General features: G+C 39.3%; 1 protein-coding gene across 9 annotated transcripts in view; it reads left to right on the top strand.

Moving 5' to 3' along the window:
• The window catches only part of Lmbr1 (limb development membrane protein 1), a 128,276-nt gene that overhangs the window by 21,932 nt on the left and 83,480 nt on the right, over positions 1-22,864 (top strand). For 4 of the 9 annotated variants that reach the window (XM_076566718.1, XM_042273296.2, XM_042273295.2 and 1 more), the window contains exons 2-5: positions 81-153; positions 2,458-2,497; positions 8,292-8,431; positions 21,734-21,837. In XM_076566718.1, coding sequence (XP_076422833.1) covers positions 81-153; positions 2,458-2,497; positions 8,292-8,431; positions 21,734-21,837 — 357 coding nt within the window. Of the gene's footprint in view, positions 1-80; positions 154-2,457; positions 2,498-8,291; positions 8,432-21,733; positions 21,838-22,864 lie in introns of those variants that run through there. The other 5 variants (XM_076566721.1, XM_076566719.1, XM_076566720.1 and 2 more) reach the window with 5 other exon arrangements.

Raw genomic sequence — 22,864 nt, 5'->3', positions numbered from 1 at the left:
TAGATACAAAAGATTGTATCTTTTGTTAGTTATAAAAATGTTGGGCAAAAATGTAAATGACCTGTTAAATTTCATTTCAGATATGTTTTCTTCTTTTTGCCATTCTCTACATCGTTTCCTACTTCATCATTACAAGATACAAGAGAAAATCAGGCAAGTAGAAACAGTTTTGTTACAGCTTTCATCAGAGCTGCCTGTGTGAGGTGTTATATGGGCTCCACCCACACAGCCATGCTGAATATGCTGGTGACTGAAGTAAACAGTTGCCTGGTACTAAGAACACTAAAAATAACCCCAAGGGAACCTGACTATCCTCAGAGTCACCTTACTAGACCAGAGTCCTTGATTATCACAATTCTCATGTCCAACTAAGAATAGTGTTGGCTATTTAGTACCTGGGACATCCAGAGTTTATGAGGGTGTTTGGTTCCTTGTGGCTGGTTCTAACTGAGCATCCTGTTCACCCCAGCCTCCTTCATTTTTTCACTACAGAACTGTCTCACCATCTCTTTCTGTCTCTCTTTTTCTTTCTTTTTAAGAAAGATGTATTGGTTTATTTACTTATTTTTGTTTTATGTGCTATGGGTGTTTTGCCTGTGTGTGTATTTGTGCACTGTGTACGTGTCTCATGTCTGCAGAGGCCAGAAGAAGGTGTTGGATCCCCAGGAACTGGAGTTAGAAATGGCTATGAGCCTCCATATAATTGCTGAGAATCAAATCTGGGTCCTCTGCAAGAGCAGCAAGTGCTCTCAACTGCTGAGCCATCTCTTCAGTCTATTTTCCTTCTCCAAAGCAATGTAGAATTTACAGTATCCATGATTGTACTGGTATTTAATTATATAGTATCCTTGTATTATTCCCTTTTGTCCTGAGTTAATAATTTTCATGTTTTTTATGTCATTATTATTTTTCTAATTCATACATTTTTGGTTAGAGTTTTATATGTACTCTAGCAGATGCCTTACTGCCTTCTGGTAATTCTCAACTATTTTTTTGAAATAATATTTTCTACCTGTGGTGCTGGCCTGGTGGCTGATGCTGTATGATACTTAAAGGTTCCATGTATTAAAGATTCTTTGATATATTTTCAGCTCATCAAACTCAAGAGAAATAAAGAAATAGCTCTTGTTGCACTATGTTATTTCAGAGCTGTTACCTGGCTCTGTAAATGTTTGGAAGTGTTCACTGGATCATGTAATCTGCCAAATATGTGAAGATCTGCAGATTCAAGACAGTGCCTCAGTTGTTTTAAAGATACTTGGTCACATGGGTCATAGATTACATGAAGAGAAAGGAGAGGGTTTGAGTGAAAAACATAAACACATTGTTTAAGGGGAGTTGAGGATGATGCACAGGCAAACTGTAGACTTAGATGATCTTCAGGTTAATCCAGTAATTTCAGGGAGTGACAAAGACTGTAGACCTCGATGGTGGAATAGAATGGCTGTGGATAAGGAAGTTGTAACCTTTTCTCTAGACTTGATGATGGATTAGGTATGGGAATATCAGCATGAAAATTAATCGTGAATGTGATTTTGTGGTGTCTTTGACTGTAAAGTTGTTTTGGGAAGTCTGTAATTCATGATAGACACTACAAAGAATGGCCAAAACTCACTACTGACACTGAGGCAGGTGAGCTCCCAGAGGTTCTGAGATCCAAGGAGAGCCTGTCAGGACATAAGACAGATGAGGAGCTGGAAGGATTGGGAAGGTTCTGCAATACTTGTGTACTTAGGCAGTCTCTTTGGCTGGTCAGTTTATGGGCGAGGACAAAAGAGATGGTGGCTGAGAGGCCAGAGAAAGGAAGAGGGGTATCCTAATGAAGTCTGCCTGGTACCTAAAGAGACTCAGAAAATGATACCTTTTTTTCTGTCTATAACTTAGACAGTACTTTCAAATTGTTGAGGTGATGCTATCCAAGATAGTTTAGGGTGGTTTAAGAAAATATTAGCATTTCATTTACTAATGAAAATTCAAACTAAAGAAAAGCAGGTAAGTTCTAAGAGTATGGCATTTTATAATAGAAATATCTGTTGGCTATTAACAGCCAGAACATTTCATTCACGAGCAGCTTATCCTGACATTGTCTACCTGCATTTCACAATCATCCTGTGGTTCTAAGTTTTATTTTCTTGAGATTATGAGTTTATAAAATTTTGATTTACATGTGTCAGTTAATCAACACTAAAAAAAAAATCACTCTCTCTCTCTCTCTCTATATATATATATATATATATATATATATATATATATATATATATATATATACCACTTAACATGTTATAGTGAAATTTATATTTGGGTCTTTGTTGAGGTCTACAAAATTCTCTTTGAAAGTCTTTTTCATCTAGTAATTGAATTTTTAAAACTTTATATTTTTGTTACATTTTTTAGATAAATTAATGAAACATTTTGTTGGAGATAAAATAGTAACACTATAAACATTTATTTTTGCAGATGAACAAGAAGATGAGGATGCTGTAGTCAACAGAATATCGTATGTATTTGTCTTAGTTAGGTTTACTATTGCTGTGAGGAGACACCATGACCACAGCAACTCTTATAAATAAAAACATTTAATTGAGGGGGCTTGCTTATAGTTTCAGAGGTTCAATTGATTATCATCAGGATGGGGAGCATGGAGATACCAGCATGCAGATATGGTGCTGGAGCTGAGAGTCCTACAGCTTGACTCAGGCAACAGGAAGTTGACTGACTCACACTGAGCGAAGCTTGAGAAAAGAGACCTCAAAGCCCGCCCCCACAGTGACTTTCTTTAACAAGACCACACCTCCTAATAGTGCCACTTTGGGGGCCATTTTCTTTCAAACCACCACAATATTTTAAAATTTAATTGTTCTGTTTATAGTTTTGAAGTTAGAGTCTGAAGGAAATAATTGCCTCAAGTACTAATCCTTATTAATCATATTCTTAAAAAGCACATGCAAGCAAATACACATGGTTACTTTAGAGCTGATTGTCTCTTGCTAAAATGTGTTTATTCAACTGAGTGTGGCACATGCCTGTAATCCTATTAATGGTAAGGGGGAGGTGGTATGATCAGGAGTTCAAGGCTAGCCTCAGCTACATAGTAAGTAAGGCCAGCATAGGCTACATGAGACCATATTCCTTTCCCCTGCTAAGTGCTTACTTAAAGAAATGGAAGATTTTATTATCAGGAGATTTAATGAGGAAAAGAGCTTAAAGGTGGGAGAGTTGTTTAAGAAAGACCTAGTTTGGTATAGTGGGCACAGGCTTGTAGTCTCAGCACTCTAGAGGTGGAGGCATGAGGATTGAGAATTTGAGGACAGCCTGGGCCACACAGCAAGACCCTGAGAAAAAGGGAAATCAGCCTATCTGTCAGCCATTTGCTTTGTGTCCTGTGCTGACTCTCTGAAGCAAGCAGCAGGTAGACTTTGTGGTCAGAGTGACACATTTGTCTGCTGAGAGTAGAGAGACCTGGTCACTTTATAGGTTCCTAATGTTTGTGGAGGAGACATGATGGAAGTGTACTTTAATTTTTGAAGTGTCAAACTGAATGGCAAACAGTTAAGTTCTTTCTGTTAGGTTTTGCCTATTAAATGTGAAATCTGGGGCTGAAGAAATGGCTTAGTGGTTAAGAGCACTGGCTACTCTTGTAGAGGATCTGGGTTTGATTCCTACTACCCTCATGGTAGCTCACCACCATCCCTAACTCCAGGTTCAGGGAACCCGAAGGGTGGCAGGATCTCCATGAGAGTGTCAGTGTCACCACAGATGAAGAGGGTGTCCATGCCAAAGGGAGCCTGCCAGAGGTGTGAGCTGAGTTGAGGAAGGAGGGTGTCTTGAGTGTCAGGACCATTCAGTCCAGATTGGGGAGCTACCCAGACAGGAAGGTATGTATCTGTATAGAACTGGGATCAGTATGGTAGGAAATTAGTTCCTTGTAATGGTGGGGAGGTTTGGTTAAAGTCAGTAGGAACCAAAAATTAAGGGAAAAGGAGAAAACAAAAATGACCACCGAATTGTTGGTTTGGAGTTGAGGTTGTGTCATTGTGAACACATGGTTTTCAACACCTACAAGAAGTAGAACTGCAGCATAAAAGTGAGTGTGGCCACGTGTTTGTACATGCAGAGTGCACACTCTGTGCCTCAGCTTTGTCTGCCTCCTGAGGGTATCTCCCTGTATCAGAGATTTGATATAATGCCCAGGCCATGTTTAACTAGAAGTTTCCACTAAGTAGAACCAGGACTCCTGAAAAAGGATAATAGAAGGATTGGATAGGGAAAGGCCAAGGTTAAATTTATGTTTGTACAGAACATAAGAATGTAAGAATTACTGGGATATTTTAAAGGGAACAGTCCTTTAAGGGTCCTCACACAAAATTGGGGACAATTTAAATATCAAAATAAATAGTTATTGTAATGGATTTGAAGCCACTGCATAGAGTAGGGCAATCTTGAGTCCATCTTTATAGAAACCAGTAGATGAATGGACTAGAAGTTTGGCAAGAACAGGTTTCTCTTGTAGTTTCAAACTTAGCTTTCCATAGACTACTAATGGAAAGGAAGAGTGTCTCAGAGTTGAGCATCCTCATAGTTACTGCCTTGACCTGGGACCAAGAAGATGGGGTCAGTGGAGAGACAGCAACCCCAAGTCTCCTGTGGCCCACAGAGAAAAATCAGAGCAGATACCTTATGGACACCAAACGACACCTGTCGAAGGCTGATTTCCTCCTTTCCCTGTCCAGCCTGCCTTCTGCACATCACAAGACACCATCCTTCCAGTTTAGGCTCCCGGCCTCTCACGTGCCTTTGACTCCCCTCTCCAGCTTTTTGCCAGGAGCCATGTTGGCTCTGTGTTTAGAATCTGACTTGTCTTACCTTTGCCACTTCAGTTTTCCTTACTTGTTTTATTTTCTGTAGTGCCTATTATTTAAAATATATTATGCAGTTATCCATTTAATACTTTATTTTTTTTAATCTGATGCTTTTGTAGCATTAAGTGATGCTTCACTTAGAAGCTGTGGAGAGACAAAACATGTCTTGTTTACTATTTTAACATGCCAGGTACAGTGCTGGCTTAGAATCAAGTGTTTGTAAATATCTGTTTAGTGAGTGAGCATCACTAATAGATTCCTGGGTCAGTCTGTGGTGTGCGCACTAGCAGTAGCCTTTTCAGATGGTTGCTTGTGGGTGATCCTGATGGTAATACATTCTGATGTTCCCACTGGTTAAGAACCACTGGCCAGAGTGAGCATTTGGGGGTTGAATTCACAAGGCATGCCTTTATTGATTAGCCAGATAAAGGCTGTGACAGTTACTCTTCTCATCACTGGAACAAAACACCAGGCAGAAGCTAACGAAGGAGGAAAGGTTTATTTTTATGCAGTTTCACAGTCCACAGTGTTGGCAGTGCGTGTCAGTGTTTTGTTACCTGCAGATGGACCAGAAAATAGAGCAAGCATCCAGGCTGGAACCAGAGGTGGGTGAAACCTAGTGACCTATTTTTGCCAGGCAGCCCTACTTCATGGAGATACAGCAGTTTTTAAATGGTCTCACAAATTATGGAATGTGTCCTCAAAATGTAAGCCTGTGGGGACATTTCAGATTCAAACCCAAACATTTAAGATAACATGTGGGTACATTTCACAGAGTATGCAGATAGAAAGGAGGGAATGCTGAAGAAGCTGTAGGATTTCAAGAAGGAAGTGTTTATCCACTTGAAATATCTAAGGCTTCATGGAAGTGTGTGTGGCAGGCTTGTTGAAGTAATTTACTGTGATCTGTAGATGATAGCTTTCTCAGCCACTGGTAACATTTAGCATTCAGGTAGATTCTCACACCCTCCTGCTTAAGGAGTAATCACTAATGGCAGATATTCAAGGAAATATTTTTGTTTTACTACCACCACAGTCACAGAAGGCACAATATTCTGGATGTAGGGTTTTTACTACTCCATTTTAGGAGGTGACATTTCTGAAAGGGTGTGTTTTATGATTGTACATGCAATGTCTCTACTATACTTTTCCAGGTCAGGGCCTTATTTTAAGGACCCTTTGTCATTATCAACTCTACACGAACCTTTTGTGAGTGGCACTTTATAGGCAACAAAAGCAGTTTTCTGCTTTCTGGATAGGTCTAACACAGTAATGGTGTGGAGTGGAGGCTCCATAGCTGTTGAAAAGCAGCATTATAGTAATGGTGATATATGCATTGGATTTTCTGGGCCACTTGTGACCTGCTGCTTTATTTCTTTGTCTCCTAAGTGAACTCCTTTTGTCAGGTCATGGGTCCTAGTATTGGATTCGGAGGTTATGTTGGCCTGGTATGTGGTCAGTGTTATGGGAGATAAGAGGAAAGAGGAACTGATTTTACTGAGAGGAACAAGAAGGTAGGAATTGAGGGACACATGGTAAGCAAGTGGCATTTGAGGTCTGTCATGCTATTCAGGCACATCTGCCATGTGGAGTGTTGTAGGGATACTGTGGAGTGTTGTAAGGGCACCCTAGAGAAAGAGAGCAGCCTGTAGGCAGAGGCCTGAAAACCACACAATCTGTTGAGGGTTAGGAAACAGTTGGGGAATGAATATAAGATGAAATGTATTCTGTTGAGGGGCCTAGAGTGTTGGGAGAGCTGTGCAGGCCCTTGGGATGGTGAGTGTTGGGATTCAACTTTGGCTTTGACATTGGTAGGAATGATGCTAATGAGAGTGATGTTCCTCTCTGGGCTGGAACTGGCCATCCACTTCAGGTGAGCAGCTTTTCTGAGTACTTTTCTGGGACATGTGCTCTTCATTCTTTGGATAAATTCATGATGATGCTTTGTCTGAGCTGAGTTTTGTTTGGAGTGTTCCATTGATCTGCATTAAATAGTTGGCCTTTATTTACCAAACTCGGGTTTCTAGGGTACTTGTGCCTGTGTAGGCATGCATTTCTGCTTTTTGCCACAGGATGGCATTGAGTGCAAGGTCACTTGATTAAATTCGTGGTGTTGTTTTCAAGATAGGGTTTCTCTGTGCAGTCCTGGCTGTCCTGGAACTCTCTCTGTAGACCAGGCTGCCCTCAAACTTAGAGATCTGCCTGCTTCTGCTTCCCAAATGCTGGGATTAAAGGTGTGTGCCACCACCACTTGTCCTTACTACTGTGACTTTTAAAATTTTTTCTTACTTTATTTTCACATTCTTTCAATATTAACTTCATTGTTATGGATACTCAAGCTCTATCTTTAATACTAATCGAATTTCCTTTGCCAGTACTCCTGCTGTGCTGCTGCCTGCCTGTCTCCTTTCTTCTTCCCTTCCACTTCCCTTCCCTCCTCCCTTCCCTCCCTTCTCCTTGACCCTTTCCTCCTTCCCCTCCCTTCCCCCCCACCTTTCTTTTCTGAAACAGGGCATCACTAATGTTGCCCTGGCTGGCCTTGAACTCTCTATGTAGACTAGCCTGGCTTGAACTCACAAAAATCCATCTTCCTCTGTCTTGCTATTTATTTTTTTAAAATATTTTTCAAAATTAGGTGTTTGTTATAAAAAATTTAAAGCTTTTCAGAAATGTGTAACTGGGAAGTGAAAGTCCCTCATGATTGCATTCTGTCCTGTGGGTTGTTATAAATAATAATGGATTTTGGAACAACAGATTTCCTGATGATATATAAGCATTTCTTGGTGTGAATAGAGACCCTGCTTTGTATTTATTGTCAATGTTTTTCTTCAGTTTGTTTTGTTGACTTAATTTATTTTAGATCCTTTATACACATTGAAACTGTATTATTTAAGAAGTATTGAAGTAGTGTTTGAAATATTGATTAGTATTATTTACTACTTCTCTGGTATTTACTACTATAATTTAACCTTGTTAATGAGATACCAGGAGGTGGTGAGTTGGCTGTGTGTTAAGATAATTTGCTCTGTAAGCCTGGAGACCTGAATTCAATATTGGAGTCTGTGTAAAGGTAGAAGGAGAAAACAGACTCGATATAGTTGTCCTCTGACCTTACATGCATGCCATGTCACCCCCTGCCCCACATATCTCTCTCTCTCTCTCTCTCTCTCTCTCTCTCTCTCTCTCTCTCTCTCTCTCTGACACACACACACACACACACTAATAATAATAATTTCTTAAAACTGTGTGGCACTCTCTTCAGTATATAGATCTTGTTATGGATTTAACCTGGTTGCACTTTCCAGATCCTACGCATGCCATTTGTCACTCAGTTGCATATCTGTAATGGGATTCTTAAGGAATGCACTGGCTCTTGCTTTTATGGTCACTACTTCCCAGACCCCCAGTGATGATGCCTCTTCTCTCTTGCAGGTTGTTTCTGAGCACCTTCACTCTAGCGGTTTCAGCTGGAGCTGTTTTGCTTTTACCCTTCTCAATCATCAGCAATGAAATCCTGCTTGCTTTTCCTCAAAACTACTATATTCAGTGGCTAAATGGCTCCTTGATCCATGGTTAGTATATATTACTTGATTCAGTCATGACTAATGCTTGAATTTTTAACTACACTATAAGTTACAGGTTTTTCTTAGTTTCCTTTGAAATTTGTAGCTTCTTCCAGTAAACTATTGTCTTATTAGGGTTTCTATTGCTGTGATAAAACACCATGACCAAAAACAACTTGGGGAGGAAAGGATTTATTTCAGATTACACTTCCACATCAGAGTCCATCACTGAGGGAAGTCAGTACAGGAACCTGGAGGCAGAAGCTGATGCAGAGGCCATGGAAGAATTCTGCTTATTGGCCTGCTTTCTAAGGTGTGCTCAGTCTGTTTTCTTACACACTCCAGGACCAGCTGCCTAGGGGTGTCACTGTGCCCATTGGACTAGGTCCACCCACATCAATCACTAATCAAGAAAAGTCTACCCATAGACCTGCCTACAGGCCAATCTTATGGAGGAATTTTCTTAATATTCCCTCTTCCTACATATGTCTAGGTTTATGTCATGTTGACAAAAAAATTAACCAGTACAACTATTGAAAGTCCTCTGTGAAGTCAGAAGCTAGCTTTTACTTCTTATATTGCTAGTTTCAGTTGGCTATTATCCTTTACTTAACTAAGGAACAGTTCTTATATTTACTATAAGTTTTGTACTCCTGTGTGTGTGTGTGTGTGTGTGTGTGTGTGTGTGTGTGTGTTGAAATATGTCTCACACTATAGCCTCAGCTGGCCTGGGATTTGCTTGTAGGCCTTGAACTCATGGTAGTTCTCTTGTTTCAGCCTTTCAAATGTTGCAATTACAGATGTGAGCTACTAGTCTGTGTATTTACTTTAGTTTGATTCATTTAAATATTGCAGGAAAAGACTTTTTGGTTCATCTGGTTAGGTCAGAGGACCTCAGTCTCCATTGAAGACCTGATAGACCTGAGACTGCAGTTGTGTTTTTTTTTTAATTTTATTTTTTATTTATTTTAAAACTTGATAGAATAAAAACACTGTCAAGTTAAAATTTTAATCTGATTTAAAAAGTAATGATGGTGTCTGGGTATGGTGGCACATACCTTTAATTCCACCACTGGAAGGCAGAAGCATGTAGCTCTCTGTGAGTTCCAGGTCATCTAGGACTAGATAGTAAGACCATGTCTCTCTCTCATATGTACACACACGTACATGCATGCATGCACGCATATGCACATGTGCGCGCGCGTGCGCGCGCGCGCACACACACACACACACACACACACACACACACACACACACACACACAAGACAATGCAGATCACAAGATCTCTTCCTTGGAAGTGAGGTAGATCTATAGTGCAGCTTTGGGCAGGCCACTGTGTTGCCTGTCCTCAGGTCTTTACTCTCTTAAGTAGAGTAGTAAATGCACATTGCATGCTTGCTTTTAGGAATATATCTAGTAGAAAATACCTGCCTTTAATAGGCACTTAGTGTCTGGCATACCCAGACACTAAGTGCCTATTAAAGGCATGTGATAACTATTGTATGTGATAACTGTTGTATGAATGTATCCTATGCTAGGATAGTTCTTTATAGTGTCTGTTAGACTGGATTATGGTGCTTGGGTGCTTGGATATAGCTTTCTTACTCTTCCTATCCATACCATTCCTATTTTCTTAGTGTTGAATTTTGTGGCTAGTATTGTTAATTATGGTATTAATATTGTCAAGCTATTTTATTATGTTTATATAATTTGATAGTTACATGGAAGGCTAGATACATTGTTTATGAACACCAAAAGCAGGTAAAATTGGGCCACTTCACTCTGAGATGTTTTTGTGTGGACACAAAGCATTTCCCTTATCCCACTGAAGATGTTTTATAATAGCGAAGACACTTTATGAAACCATATCTCGAAGAATAGTCAGTGACAAGTATTTACTTTTTTGTTTTTGTTGTTTGAGACAGGTTTTTTTGGAAGTTATTCCATGAGGTTCTGTTTCTTGGCTTTGGTGTCAGCTAGATCTGGCTTTGAATTTCAGCTTTGGGTTTTACTCTTAGTAACCCCAAGCAAATTGTTTAAGCTTTTCAAGTCCTAGTGTTTTATCTGAAGAATGAGCAGAACAAGGACTAGTTGATTGCATTTTTATGTGTGGAGAGTGGATTGTACACAGAGTATAAAATAACTGCCTTGTCTAATGGCTGCTCCAGAATAAGAGGAAGTCAACAGCCTTTTTTCATGAGCCCACTGGGTGATGAGCAGTCTCTGGAGAAAGAGGCCCACTGTTATATTCAGCTACCCTCTATCTTTTTGGGTTATCATGTCTTCTTCATCCTCTTGATTGTTAATACCTTTTATGTCCAGGGAGTATTCACCTGGGATACAGGCATCTTACGTTTTGATTTTTGTGCAGAGAGGGCTGTAGAGCTGGAGCCACCCACATACCTATAGAGATTCCAAGTGCTACAGACTAAACAAGGCCCAAGGCCCTTCATCTGTTAGCTAAGAAAATATACACAGGAGGAAGCCTTGAGGATTTGAGCCACTTCTAAATGAAATCACTGGTTCTTTTAGGGTCTGCTTATGCTGGGTCACACATATATCATTTCTATTTGATGATACAGTACTTTTGCACATGCCTAGTTTTTTGGATGAGGAGTATCCCAAGATACTCTTGTATGATAGGCAGCCCAGGCCTATCACAGCCCCAAGATCAAGCATTTGGTCTTTGTGAGAGTCCAGTATCCAGCCAAGAACTGTTTCTCAAAAGGGAAGTAGTTATCCAAAGAGGGTAACCTCCACTGTGATTCTTTGATTCAGCATGTCCTACGTTTTAAGCTGGAACAGAGGAGGCTGAGGTGTCAGAGTGGCATCATTGACATAACTCAAGTAGAAATAAAAGGATAAATGGTAGGTAGAAAGAACCATTTGTATGTTTCCTTTTTATGTCTTGTGCACTGTTAACAAGTTAGTGAAAAGAAGACGTGGAACTTTAGTTCTACATGTGGATAAGTAATGGTACAGTGTAGGACAAGGCAGTGGTTGCACAACATTCAAAATATGCCACATGCCACTGAAGGTCTTACTTTAAAATGACTGCTTTTTTGCCCTGTGTGTTTAAAGTTAAAAGCCAATAATGGTAACATTTTGAAAGAGAGGAGAGCGATAGAATTAACTTCTAGGTTTTTTGTTTGTTTTTGTTTTTTTGAGACAGGATTTTTCTGTATAGTCCTGGCTGTCCTGGAACTCACAGTGTAGACCAGGCTAGCCTCGAACTCACAGTCCCAAGTGCTGGGATTAAAGGCATGTGCCACCACCACCTGGCAACTTCTAGTCTTAAGTCTGGAAATAATTCTCCAGTGTTGGAGGTATTTTTCTCCAATGGTACCCAGTGTTTGCTTTACTTTATTTGCTGGTGCAGAGATCCACATTGATAACTGAGTGCCCAGCTTGGGTTCAGTTGTTAAAATGAGCCTCAGTGATCTGGCTGGTCTCTGTGAATACTGAACTTTATTTTGATTTATCAGGAACAGTGAACTGGGGATATCATGAAGGAACAGTGCAAAATTCATCTTTTCTCTCAGAATCTGTTTTTAAGCTCCAGAGAAGGCCAAACAAGCTTTTAGGTTATCAGCAATCAAGCTTAATAGGAAGATATATTTGCTTATGAATAGTTATGAAAAGATAAACCTTAAATTTTACTGATCATCATTAAATGCGCATAATAAATTACGGTTTGCATTATCACAGTAGCTAGACATTGAGATACTATTTATCATCCTGAAAATGAGTCTTGGTGTTTGGAGTAGGAAAATGACTTAAATTTCTGTGGATCCAAATTGGATTGGTTTATTGTCCGTTATGGATGAGGATGCCAATGAATACAATATGTTAGATAAAGATGTTGAGAAAAAGGATACTTAAAATCAGATGTACCCCTACCTCACCTTGTTTATTTTGTAGTACAAAGGCTCAAATCCAGGGCCTTTGCTCACTGTTTTCTCTCATAAATCTATCAGATTAACAGAAGCTCTAACCCTGATGTTCTCTCAACTCGAGTTGAGATATTTTGTGATACCAGCAGGTGGCGGTAGAAGATAAAGAACCCTATGGTGATCTGGCATTTTGGTCTTGTGTTTGAAACACCAGAGTATTCTGAAACTGTTGCCTTCAACTGAAACGTCTTCCGGGGATGGGCATACTGCTTACCTTCAGTAGCTTGCTGTGGATCCTGACTTTGACAAATCACCTTTCTTAAGTTTTGCATTCTATAGATTGAATTGTATAATTTTAGCTTTTTGAAGCAGAGAGATTTGACAATTTTTATTTTATAAATTAGTGTAAACATATGCAATAAAATATGTGTAATGTTGGTAACAATTTTCAATTGTATCAAAATTATAGAATGTTTTTAAGAGAGATCGTAAATTTATTGAGTTTTGAAAAGTTGGTAAGCTGTTTCACAATACGTATTGAATACACATTTTTTTTCCTAGAAAGTACTAGCCTTGTGCTCAGGGTTCTCTTTGCCTCCACCTTCCAAGTGCTGTGATTACAGGTGAGCCAGCACACCTGGCTTTGGATACACTTGTTATGTTTGTATACTTGACAAACTTCAAATGGTGAATTTAGACTTTCTTATATTATGGTATTTTATAATTAGATCACCATAATTCAGTTCACTTTTATTTCTTCTGCCTAATAGAGTTAATTAAAAGTGCATGACAGAGACATTTAATTTCATCAGTTGATATGTATAGCTATGTGATAATCTCCTGTGATTTTTTTCACTTGTCCAGAAGATACTGTTTTCCTTTTTTGAAATGGGGTTTCACCACATAGGCCTGGCTGGGCGGCCTGGAATTTGCTGCATAGCCCATGCTGAAAGCCAAACTTCTGATGAACTTTCTGTTTCTACCCCCTGACCCTGGGATTACAAGTATGTGCCACCACTTCCGGCACTTTTGCAGTGTTTTTGGAGATTAAATTTAGGTCCTCATACTCATGCAGTGAACACTTCATTGACCAAGCTAGCCCTGAGTTTGAAGTAAGTGAATTGGCTAGAGTACTTATCATTATTAGTTTTCATCTGTGAGTTTTTGCCTAAGGCAAATTTTACTTTTTTGGCTTTTGACCTGCATAGAAGAATTTTGATTTCTTGTTCTGGAAATATGTGTGTGTATAGATCAATAATAAGAATAAAAGGCCTCTTTCTGTGCTACAAATGACAATTTTTTCTGCTTATGAAAATATAGTAGACATTAGCATTCACATACTTATATTTGGTAGTTTTTCTGAGGTTGATGTTTGAATGGTGTGGACAGTGTAGCTAGCAGCAGAGAGCCTGGACTGGGTCTCTAGCTCCGCTTACCTTTGTTGTTTTCTGCCCTTTCATTGCACTGTATGAGGAAACTTACGTGATACAGGGATACGGGGATTCGGGCGTGTCACAAAGGTGGTGAAATATACACCTCATGAATTTTGGAGTACTCTGTGCCTCTTCTAGAAGATTTATGTAGAAGATAGAAAGGAAGAAAAGTCCCCAGTCTGCTGTGTTTGTGTTGTTAATAACTTATGTAGCTCTTGGCAATTGTTTTTTATGCTTAGTTTAAAATACTTAGTTGTTTTCGTGCTTGTTTGTATGTATGTGTGGATGTACATGTGTGTGGTGTGTATGCACCAGCCAGAGCTGGACCAGCTGTCTTCCTTTATCATCTTCCACCTTATTTCCTTGGGACAGGGTTTCTCCCTGAATTGGAAGTGCAGTTGTTTCAGTGGGCCGGCTGGGCAGGAAGGCCCTGGGATGCCCTGTCTCTGTGCTCCAGTGCTGGGTTACAGGGAGGAAAAGCCATGCCTGGCTTCTTGTGTGGGTGCTCGGATTCAAACGCAGGTATCACGTTTGCACAGTGAGTGAACTTAACACACTGAATCAGTTCCCAATCCCGCTTAGCTTTTTGTCACCGTCACTTTTGTGTTTTTAATGTCATAATGTATAGTTGTGTTTTTTTTTTATTTATTTTTTTATTTTTATTTTTATTTTTTTGTAGTGTAAGGCTTTTTGAGTAAAATTAATGAGAATGGTAAGGAAAGAGTTAACTAGTTTTAGCTATAGTTCACACCATTTTCTTGTCCTTACTTTATCTGAGTGCTGGAACATTAGAATTTTTCATTTTTTTTAACCTTCATTTAAAAATTTGGGTGCTGTTTCTCTTCTATTCTTGCTAAGAGCCAGAGTTGTAACCCATTTAACAGGAGAAAGCCCAGGGACAGAGTTGAAGCCCTTTCAAGGTCATGACAACTCAGTGGTCCAAACTCTGGTTGTCACATGTAAAGTGCTTTTCCCTCAGATTACTGCTGTAAAGACTGGTAAGGTCCTTTAAATTGCAGATAGGGTGAATACCTTATTCTTGGCCAAGATACTGAGTGCGCTAGGTACATAGAATATATCTAGTGTGTTGTGTTCTTAAAATTGAATTGAAAAGTATTTTGGTGTGTGCTTGTATATTTGTGTAGGTGCTCTGTGTGCACATGCATACATGTGGAGGTCAGAGGTCAATCTCAGCTGGTGTTATTACTCAGGAGCCATCCTTTTTTTTTTTTTTTTTTTTTTTTTTTTTTTTTTTTTTTTAAAGACAGAGTCTTTATTGGCTTGAATCTCACCAATTAGAGTAGGCTAGGCTTCTGGTCAGTAAGCCTGGGGATCCACTCATCTCCACTCTTCCAGCTCTGGGATTACAAGTGTATTTCACACCACCTGGATTTTTCTATGGATGCTGGGGCTGGAACTCAGGTCTTCCTGCTTGCCGAACAAGCCCTTTACCAAGTGAGCTGTCTCCCCAGGCTCTTGAAATGGAATTTTAAAACATCTTTAAATTTTAAAGGTGTTTTAGGGAGGCTTTGTGTATGTGTGTGTGCTATTGGCTTAAGTCATGGGCTCAGTTAAGCACTTTGTTTTATGCCAATGGACAGAATTAATGGGCTAACCTGTTCAATATGTCCTGAATAAAATGTTATGAAACTAATGTCTTCTTTTGGTAGATAAAAATAATGAAATTAAGTTTATGATGCCCCCCCCTCCCCAGAATAGTACATTTGGCATAGAGTCGTGGAGAGAGAAAGACACCTGCAGTCAAGTTCCAGGTGTGTCATTGTGACTTAGGGAATTTGTGTGTGAGGGGAATTCATTGAAACTCTTCAAACAAAAAGAAATTTGCTTTTGAGTGAGATAATTTTTGTCTCCAAATTTCTGTTTCTATGCTATTTTTGGAGTTAATGTAAATATCTGACTTTTGGGTTCTCGCAAGTGGTTTATCTATTTTGTGTAAGGATTTTATTGAGAGAGTGGCCTTTGTTTAGTCCATTATAAGCTAGAGAAGCTGTCGTTTCAGTTTAAAGCATTTCTTTGTCTTGAGAATATAGAAAACATGAATCTTTTCTAAGTGGTCTTTTTCCCAAAAATGAATACCAGTGGCAGCAGGCATTGGACAGTGTTGTAGGACCCCATACAAGGGAGGCTCTGCAGCCATTCGTTGTTATGTCTAAGATAGTCTAGTTCCCTGTTTTCTTGCAGGGGTTACACCCTCTCCAAAGCTCTGCATCCTGATGTCATTACACTGGGAACAAGGGTTCCAGTTTGTGAGTTTGATTATATTTTGTCCATAATAATGTTAAGAGACCAATCCTCCCTCTCATTAATCTATAGATTCAACACAATGCCTGTCAAAATCCCAATAGGCATTTTGGGTGGTGTGGTGGTTTGAAAGAAAATAGCCACCAAAGGGAGTGGCACTATTAGGAGGTGTGGAGGAAGTGTGTCACTGGGGGGTGGGGTGGGCTTTGAGGTCTCTTTTGCTCAAGCTTCCCTCAGCTGACTTCCTGTTGCCTGGAAGATGTAGCACTCTTAGCTTCAGCTCCACACCTGCCTGCATGCCTCCATACTACCCACTATGGTGATAATGGACTGAACTCGGAAACTGTAAGCAAGCCATCCCAATTAAATGTTTCCTTTGTAAGAAAGAGTTGCTGTGGTCATGGTGTCTCTTCACAGCAACAGAAATCTTAACTAAGGCAGGTAGAAACTGATAAACTGATTTAAAGTTTAGATGAGAATTCAATGAATTTTCAATGGCCTGAATAATATTGGAGGATTTCCTACTTCAATACAGTTTTCAGTCTGTGATGATCAAGATAGTGTGGTAGCAGCATAAAGACAGAGCAGTGGTCAACCCAGCAGGGTAGAGTCCAAGAGTGTATACACATGTATTGCTGACTGACTTTTGACAAAGGTACAGAGATAAAAATTAGTGGGTAAAGGATATTTTTAACAAATAGAATTGCAACAGTTGGATACTCATAGACAAAAATGGACCTTTAGTCTGTACCTGGCATCACATAAAGAAGTGGCTTGAAGGATTATAGACTTAAATGTAAATTGTAAAACCACAAAAAGTACAGAAGCAAACAGGAGAGTCTCTGACTCTGGGCTGCACCACTATATCTCAGGTAATATCAGGATCAAGATCTAGATCAAGAAAAAGTTCATGAATTTGGCTTTGTTAAATTTGGTAAACTGTTCTTTGATTTGTAAAACAACTCATGGACTGGGAAAGAGTACCTGCAGATCTCATACCTGTTAAAGGGTTTGTTTTCAGGGCATGTGAAGAACTTTCCTTTGCTGGTGAGAATGGTAAATACAACCAACTAGGAAAACATTTTTTCAGTTTCTTGAAATGTCAAACACACAGCTCCCATCCTCTTCCATCCTCTGCTGCACACTTACCCAAAGTGAAAGTCTGTGTCCATTGTAAAGTGTGGAATGCAGAGTTAATGACAGCTTCATTTGTAATCACCACAAGGTGGGGGCAACTCAGATGACATCTACAGCTGGGCCATTTCAGTAAGGGCTTGCTATGCTCTGTGCTGGGGACACGAATCATAGTGACAGAAGCCAGAACAAGAAAACAACAAAAGCTACATGATCCATTTACACAAAAATTGTAGAAAACCTATTTTTTTTTCTCCGAAGTATAGAGCCAGTGGTTGGCTGGGGTGAGTAAGGCGATAAAGAAAAGATGGGAGGCACAGATTCTGTAAGGGTTTGTGGAAATGTCTGGGGCAATAGGTGCATCCAGTTATCTGTTTGTGGGTATAGAGCCAACACTTGCCAAGCTGTACACTTTGTCGATTAGTCAGACTTATATATGTGGCTGTAACAATATCTGGGGTTGGTTCTTTAGAAAGAAGTGTTTGCTTTATATTTCTGGCAGTTCAGGAACATGAGTCTCCTCATGAGTGTCCTGTTCCTGATTCTCACCTACCAGAGAAGTAGTTAGCTGTGCACAGAATATACTATGCTAATGGAGTGGCCTCTCTTTACAATGACTTCCTGTAAGAAGGAGGATGTACTCCCATGAGAAAAGTGTTAGTCCCTTCATATTGCTCTTTAGAATCTAATCATCTCCCAGGAGGCCTTGCTTCTTAAAGATTCTACCACTTCAAAATTGCTACCCTGGACAACAGACTTCCCAGACTTGGGCACGTGGGGAGGTACATTCAAACTGCATCTGAACCAGAGCACTGTGTATACTCTATGGCTCAGTGGGACTATTAAGATGAACATGCTTTATTTTTTATTTTTTTTGTACACACTGTGGTTTTCTTCGTTTTACATTGACAATTAAATTTAAGTCCAAGGATAGAGTTTAGGACTTAAATGATGAAGAGCAATATGATGCATTGGAGCTTGGATGTGGAAATTTCTCATTATAAAATTGCAGACATGGAGCTGGAGAGATGACTCAATGGTTAAGAGCACTTGCTATTCTGTCAGAGGAGCCAGGTTTGATTTCCAGCATCTACATGGTGGCTCACAATTACATGTAACTCAAGTTCTTAGGGACCCGCATCCTTTTTTGTCCTCTGAGGGCTCCTGCATGTATATGGCACACATATACATCCTGCACATTAACAAGAAAAATAGCAGATAATGTGGAATTAGTATGAGAAGTTTAGGAAATTTAAATTATATATATATATATTCTACAAATTAGGAAGTGCAGTATAGTTATTTTCTGGCTTTTCTTTTTTTCTTTCAGTTTTGCATTTAAAAAAAGAACTATTTTTACATATATATATATATATATATAACTGTTTTGTCTGCATGTTTGTCTTTGTACCATGTGTGTGCCTGTGCCCACAGAGGCAGGTACCAGTGGAGGCCAGAAGAGGGTATTGGGTCCCTTGGAACTGGAGTTAGAGGTGGTTGTGAGCCACCATGTGGGTGATGGGTATTGAACCTGGGTTTTCCGAAAGAGTAGCAAGTTCTCTTAACTGCTGAGCCATCTTTTCAGCCCTGATCTGGCATTTCTGAACCTGAGGTTGATTGTAGAACAAGAACACTTGTTGAAGGATTGAGTGCTGCCCTGTGTTGCTACCATAGGTTCTTAACAGATACAGGTAGTTTCTTTTCTGATTGCATTAAAAACTGTTTCCTCTAAGTTGAATATGATCCTTGACATCTGACATCTTCAATAACACAGGTTATTTAAAATTGCTGTTTCTCTGTTTTCCACCATACCTAAAGCTGCATATCAACACTAGATGTGTCTAAAAGATGTAATAATTTATATAATAGTAATCATTTTCCTACTTCATATATCTGGAAAGCCTTAAAGAAAATAATGTTGTACAGCCAAAATAGGAACCAGAAATCACACACAAAAGTTTATGAATTGGACCTGACATCCAGCTTTGATCCAGGCCCATTTATTCTTTCTTTAGATACAGTTCCTGAAAAATTGTGTCTTGAACTCTTTACTCAGAGTAGGTTAGGTCTGGGGAGAGTGTGGACAGACACATGTAGATTGCTAGTAATGAAAACCAGGAGTTGATATACCTCAGTGGGGTGAGGGGAAAAGAAACAGGAAAGGAAAGGAAAAGGCAGAGAGTGGTGGTGTTTTTGCCCTTTTGTGGTGCCTGCCACCCAGCTCCCAAATAAATTACACATGAAGGTGTATTCTTACTTATAAATGTCTGGCCTTAGCTTGGCTTGTTTCTTGCCAGCTTTCCTTAACTTAAATTATTCTGTCTTTTGCCTCTGGGCTTTTCCTGTTCTCTTACTTCTACAAATCTTACTCTTACTCCTTGGCTTGCTGTGTAGCTGGGTGGCTGGTCCCTGGAGTCCTCCTCCTTCTCTGGCTACTCCTTTCCTTCCTCCCAGATTTCTCTTCTATATTTCTGTCTGCCTGCCTCACCTATCCTTTCTCCTGCCTTGCTATCGGCAGTTTAGCTCTTTATTATACCATCAGGTGTTTTAGGCAGGCAAAGTAACACAGCTTCACAGAGTTAAACAAATGCAACATAAACAAAAGTAACACACCTTAAAATAATATTCCCCAACAAGAAAGTGGTGAGCCTAGCATGCTAGGAACTACCAGTCCTGCAAATCAGTTGCCTCTGGGGAAGTGATGTTAATAAAAACAGAAAAGCATGAAGTTCTTGTTCTTGGAGGCATTGGACCAGTTGTCAGCCATGCCTTATTTCATTTAATGCTAATGATGGCCATACATATGTCATTAAAGCCTTAGGTGAGGAGCCTGGAACCTAGCAAGGTTGCGCCATCAAGTCTGCTTTAGATGTGTACATTTCGTTCTCCTCATTCTACATGCCCTTCCTGGGGACTGTCATTAGAGCTCGTCAGTAAAGAAAAGAACAAAACTTTTATTTATTTTTTTTTATTTTTTGAGGCAGTTTCCCCTAAGTTTTCCAGGTTGACCCTGAGCTTGTGATCCCTAGTGGCTTTCCTGGTTGGCCTCCCTAGTATATGGGTTAGAGGTGTGTTTGTTTGGCCTTAACTTTTTTCTTTTTCTTTAAGGTCTCTCAGAACATATAAAAGTATTAAAAAGCAATTTTTACTTTAAGAAGTTCAAATTAGTTTTTCCACTAAAAGATGTTAAGACAGGAGCTGAGGATGTTGTTCAGTTAGTAGAGTGCTTGTTTGATATGCATGAGACCCTGGGTTCCAGTCCCAGCACCCTTAATCAGGTGTTGTGGTGCATGCCTTTGATCCCAGCACTCAGGAAGTGGAGGCAGAAGGATTAAGAGTCATCTTGAGTTATATAGAGAGTTCAAGACCAGCTTGGGATACATGTGATGTGGTCTCAAAAAATAAAAGAAAAACATTGATTTCTAACTATTTTTTTGATCTTGAAAAGATTAAATGTGTATTATATGTACATTAAACCTAGATTTCTGGATAAGAAACTATGAATTGATGTTATTAATTATCTTATCTACTAAAATAAATGAATATCTCTAGATAAGTGATACAAGTGTTCAGGAGTTTAACTCCTTGTCTTCCACACTGTCCTAGGAGCAGGGTGACTGTGCACACATGTTAACTTATGCTATGGCAGTGGGGAGTTTGAGTTGGTACTTTTAATTAATGCAGTGTTCTGAATGAATTTGTATAACTTTTAACTTTGACTCCATTTTAAAGATTACAGCCATCATTTTGAAACTTAATTTTGAATTTTAATATTTTTCCTATTAAAAATAATAGATGTTGGGCCAAACACTCTGCCAATGATGTACCTGAAAGTGTCACTTTCTGAATGTATTCTTATTTTTATTGCCATTTTTTTGTGGTATAACATGACCAAAAGGGAAATGGCTCTGTGAGCTTGCCCACCTGGGTCACATTTTCTTTCCCACTTGGAATGGTTTGCTAGAACTCCTGTGATGTGGTTTTCAGGATTCCAGGTAGTCTGCCTTGATACTTCGATGCCCTGCAGCTTGGCAGGTGACAGCCTCCACTGCAGTCCTGTGGGTCAGCAGTGCTGCTGCTCAGGGACTCCTGTGCCTAGAACTGAGTTTGTAGAAGGTCTGCAGGACACTTAGAGCAGTGCTGGGCTCCTGGGGTTCAGGAGGTGCTGCTTTCCTCTAGGCTGTCTTGTTTGGCTTAAATGGGTTGCCTGTATGAAATGCTTGGTGTGGACCTTGTATCTACTGAATGATAAGCCAGGGGCTCTAATTTAAATATTTTCAGTGCTGATACACCTAAAGATTTGTGTTTTTGGATCTCTGTATTTTTGAGATTTTTGGTTAATTTACTTGGGGGAGTAAGGAAAAGTAGCTAGTTTCTATATGGGCTTTTGCCAGTAGGTACAAATCACAGATAAAAATGTTTAAAATAAATATATAATTATTTTCTAAGTGCCAAGTTTAGATAGTCATTTCAAATAGGTATTGGTTTTTACTATTAAAAATATAGATCTTGATGAGCATCACAATTTAGTGAACTTTGAAATGACGTGTCAACAGCTAATCTGATTTTCTTATTGTCATCTTTATAGGCTTGTGGAATCTTGCTTCTTTATTTTCCAACCTTTGTTTATTTGTGTTGATGCCCTTTGCATTTTTCTTTCTGGAATCAGAAGGTTTTGCGGGCCTGAAAAAGGTAAGTAAATTGAATTTGGATTAAATTTGTTAAATGACGAATTAAACATCACTCATATTACTAGAACTTGATTTAACAAGCAGTTGAATTACTATATAATAATATTAACACATTGTTGTTAATAATATTAATAATATTACATAGTGAATTACCTGTGTACACAGCAGGAAGTACATTTATGGTACACATCCCCCTGGAGGATTGTTTCTTGTGGAACTGATAGCCTGACATCACAGGTATTAGGCCTTTCTAGGAGGCCTCATATACTTTAGAGCCCAATAGGATGCACTGAAAGTATATCTTTTTTGAAAAATAATTTATTTATTTGTATATTATGTGCATTGGTGTTTTGCTTGCATGTATGTCTGTGTGAGGGTGTCAGCTCTTGTAGTTACGAACAATTGTTAGCTGCCATGTGGGTGCTGGTACTTGAAGCTGGGTCCTCTGGAAGAGCAGTCACTACTCTTAACCACTGAGCCATCTCTCCAGCCCCTAACATACATCTTTTGATGTATGAAAGCTATTTCAAATGTCGTATTTTCAGGACAGTAGCATATCGTACAGTCAAGTCCTCTGCAGTAGGCAGATGCCTAAGTACTGAGAGTGGTTCATCTTCCATGAACATGGAAGACCTGGAAGTGAACATCCTGGGAAGCTTTCTGAGAACATCTGAAACATGCTGTGACTTTATAGGAGGGGATGGCTGATCTGACTTTGAATACAGAGCGTCCCACCATAAACTTTGGAATATAATGAAAAGATTTAGGTAAATACTTGAAAGAGTGAGCTAGTGTTAGAGTTGAGGTACCCTACACCTTTCTGATTTTTACTTCTATTCCTGTTGCAGTATATGGAGTGAATTGTGCTTATCCATCTTATGAATTTGATATGGGAAGTTATAATCTATGTGGATTATTGCTTTTTATTTCACATAACTTGTTTCCCCTCTTTTTGGTATGTGACATATGTGCATTTGTGTGTGTGTGTGTTTGCAGTGTGTTTGTGCAGGTTCATCGATGTGTAGAGG

Source organism: Peromyscus maniculatus, chromosome 3 (assembly GCF_049852395.1).
Source record: "Peromyscus maniculatus bairdii isolate BWxNUB_F1_BW_parent chromosome 3, HU_Pman_BW_mat_3.1, whole genome shotgun sequence".
Classification (NCBI taxonomy): domain Eukaryota; kingdom Metazoa; phylum Chordata; class Mammalia; order Rodentia; family Cricetidae; genus Peromyscus; species Peromyscus maniculatus.
The sequence above is the reverse complement of the archived record's forward strand: the minus strand, read 5'-3'. Positions and strand labels throughout refer to the sequence as shown.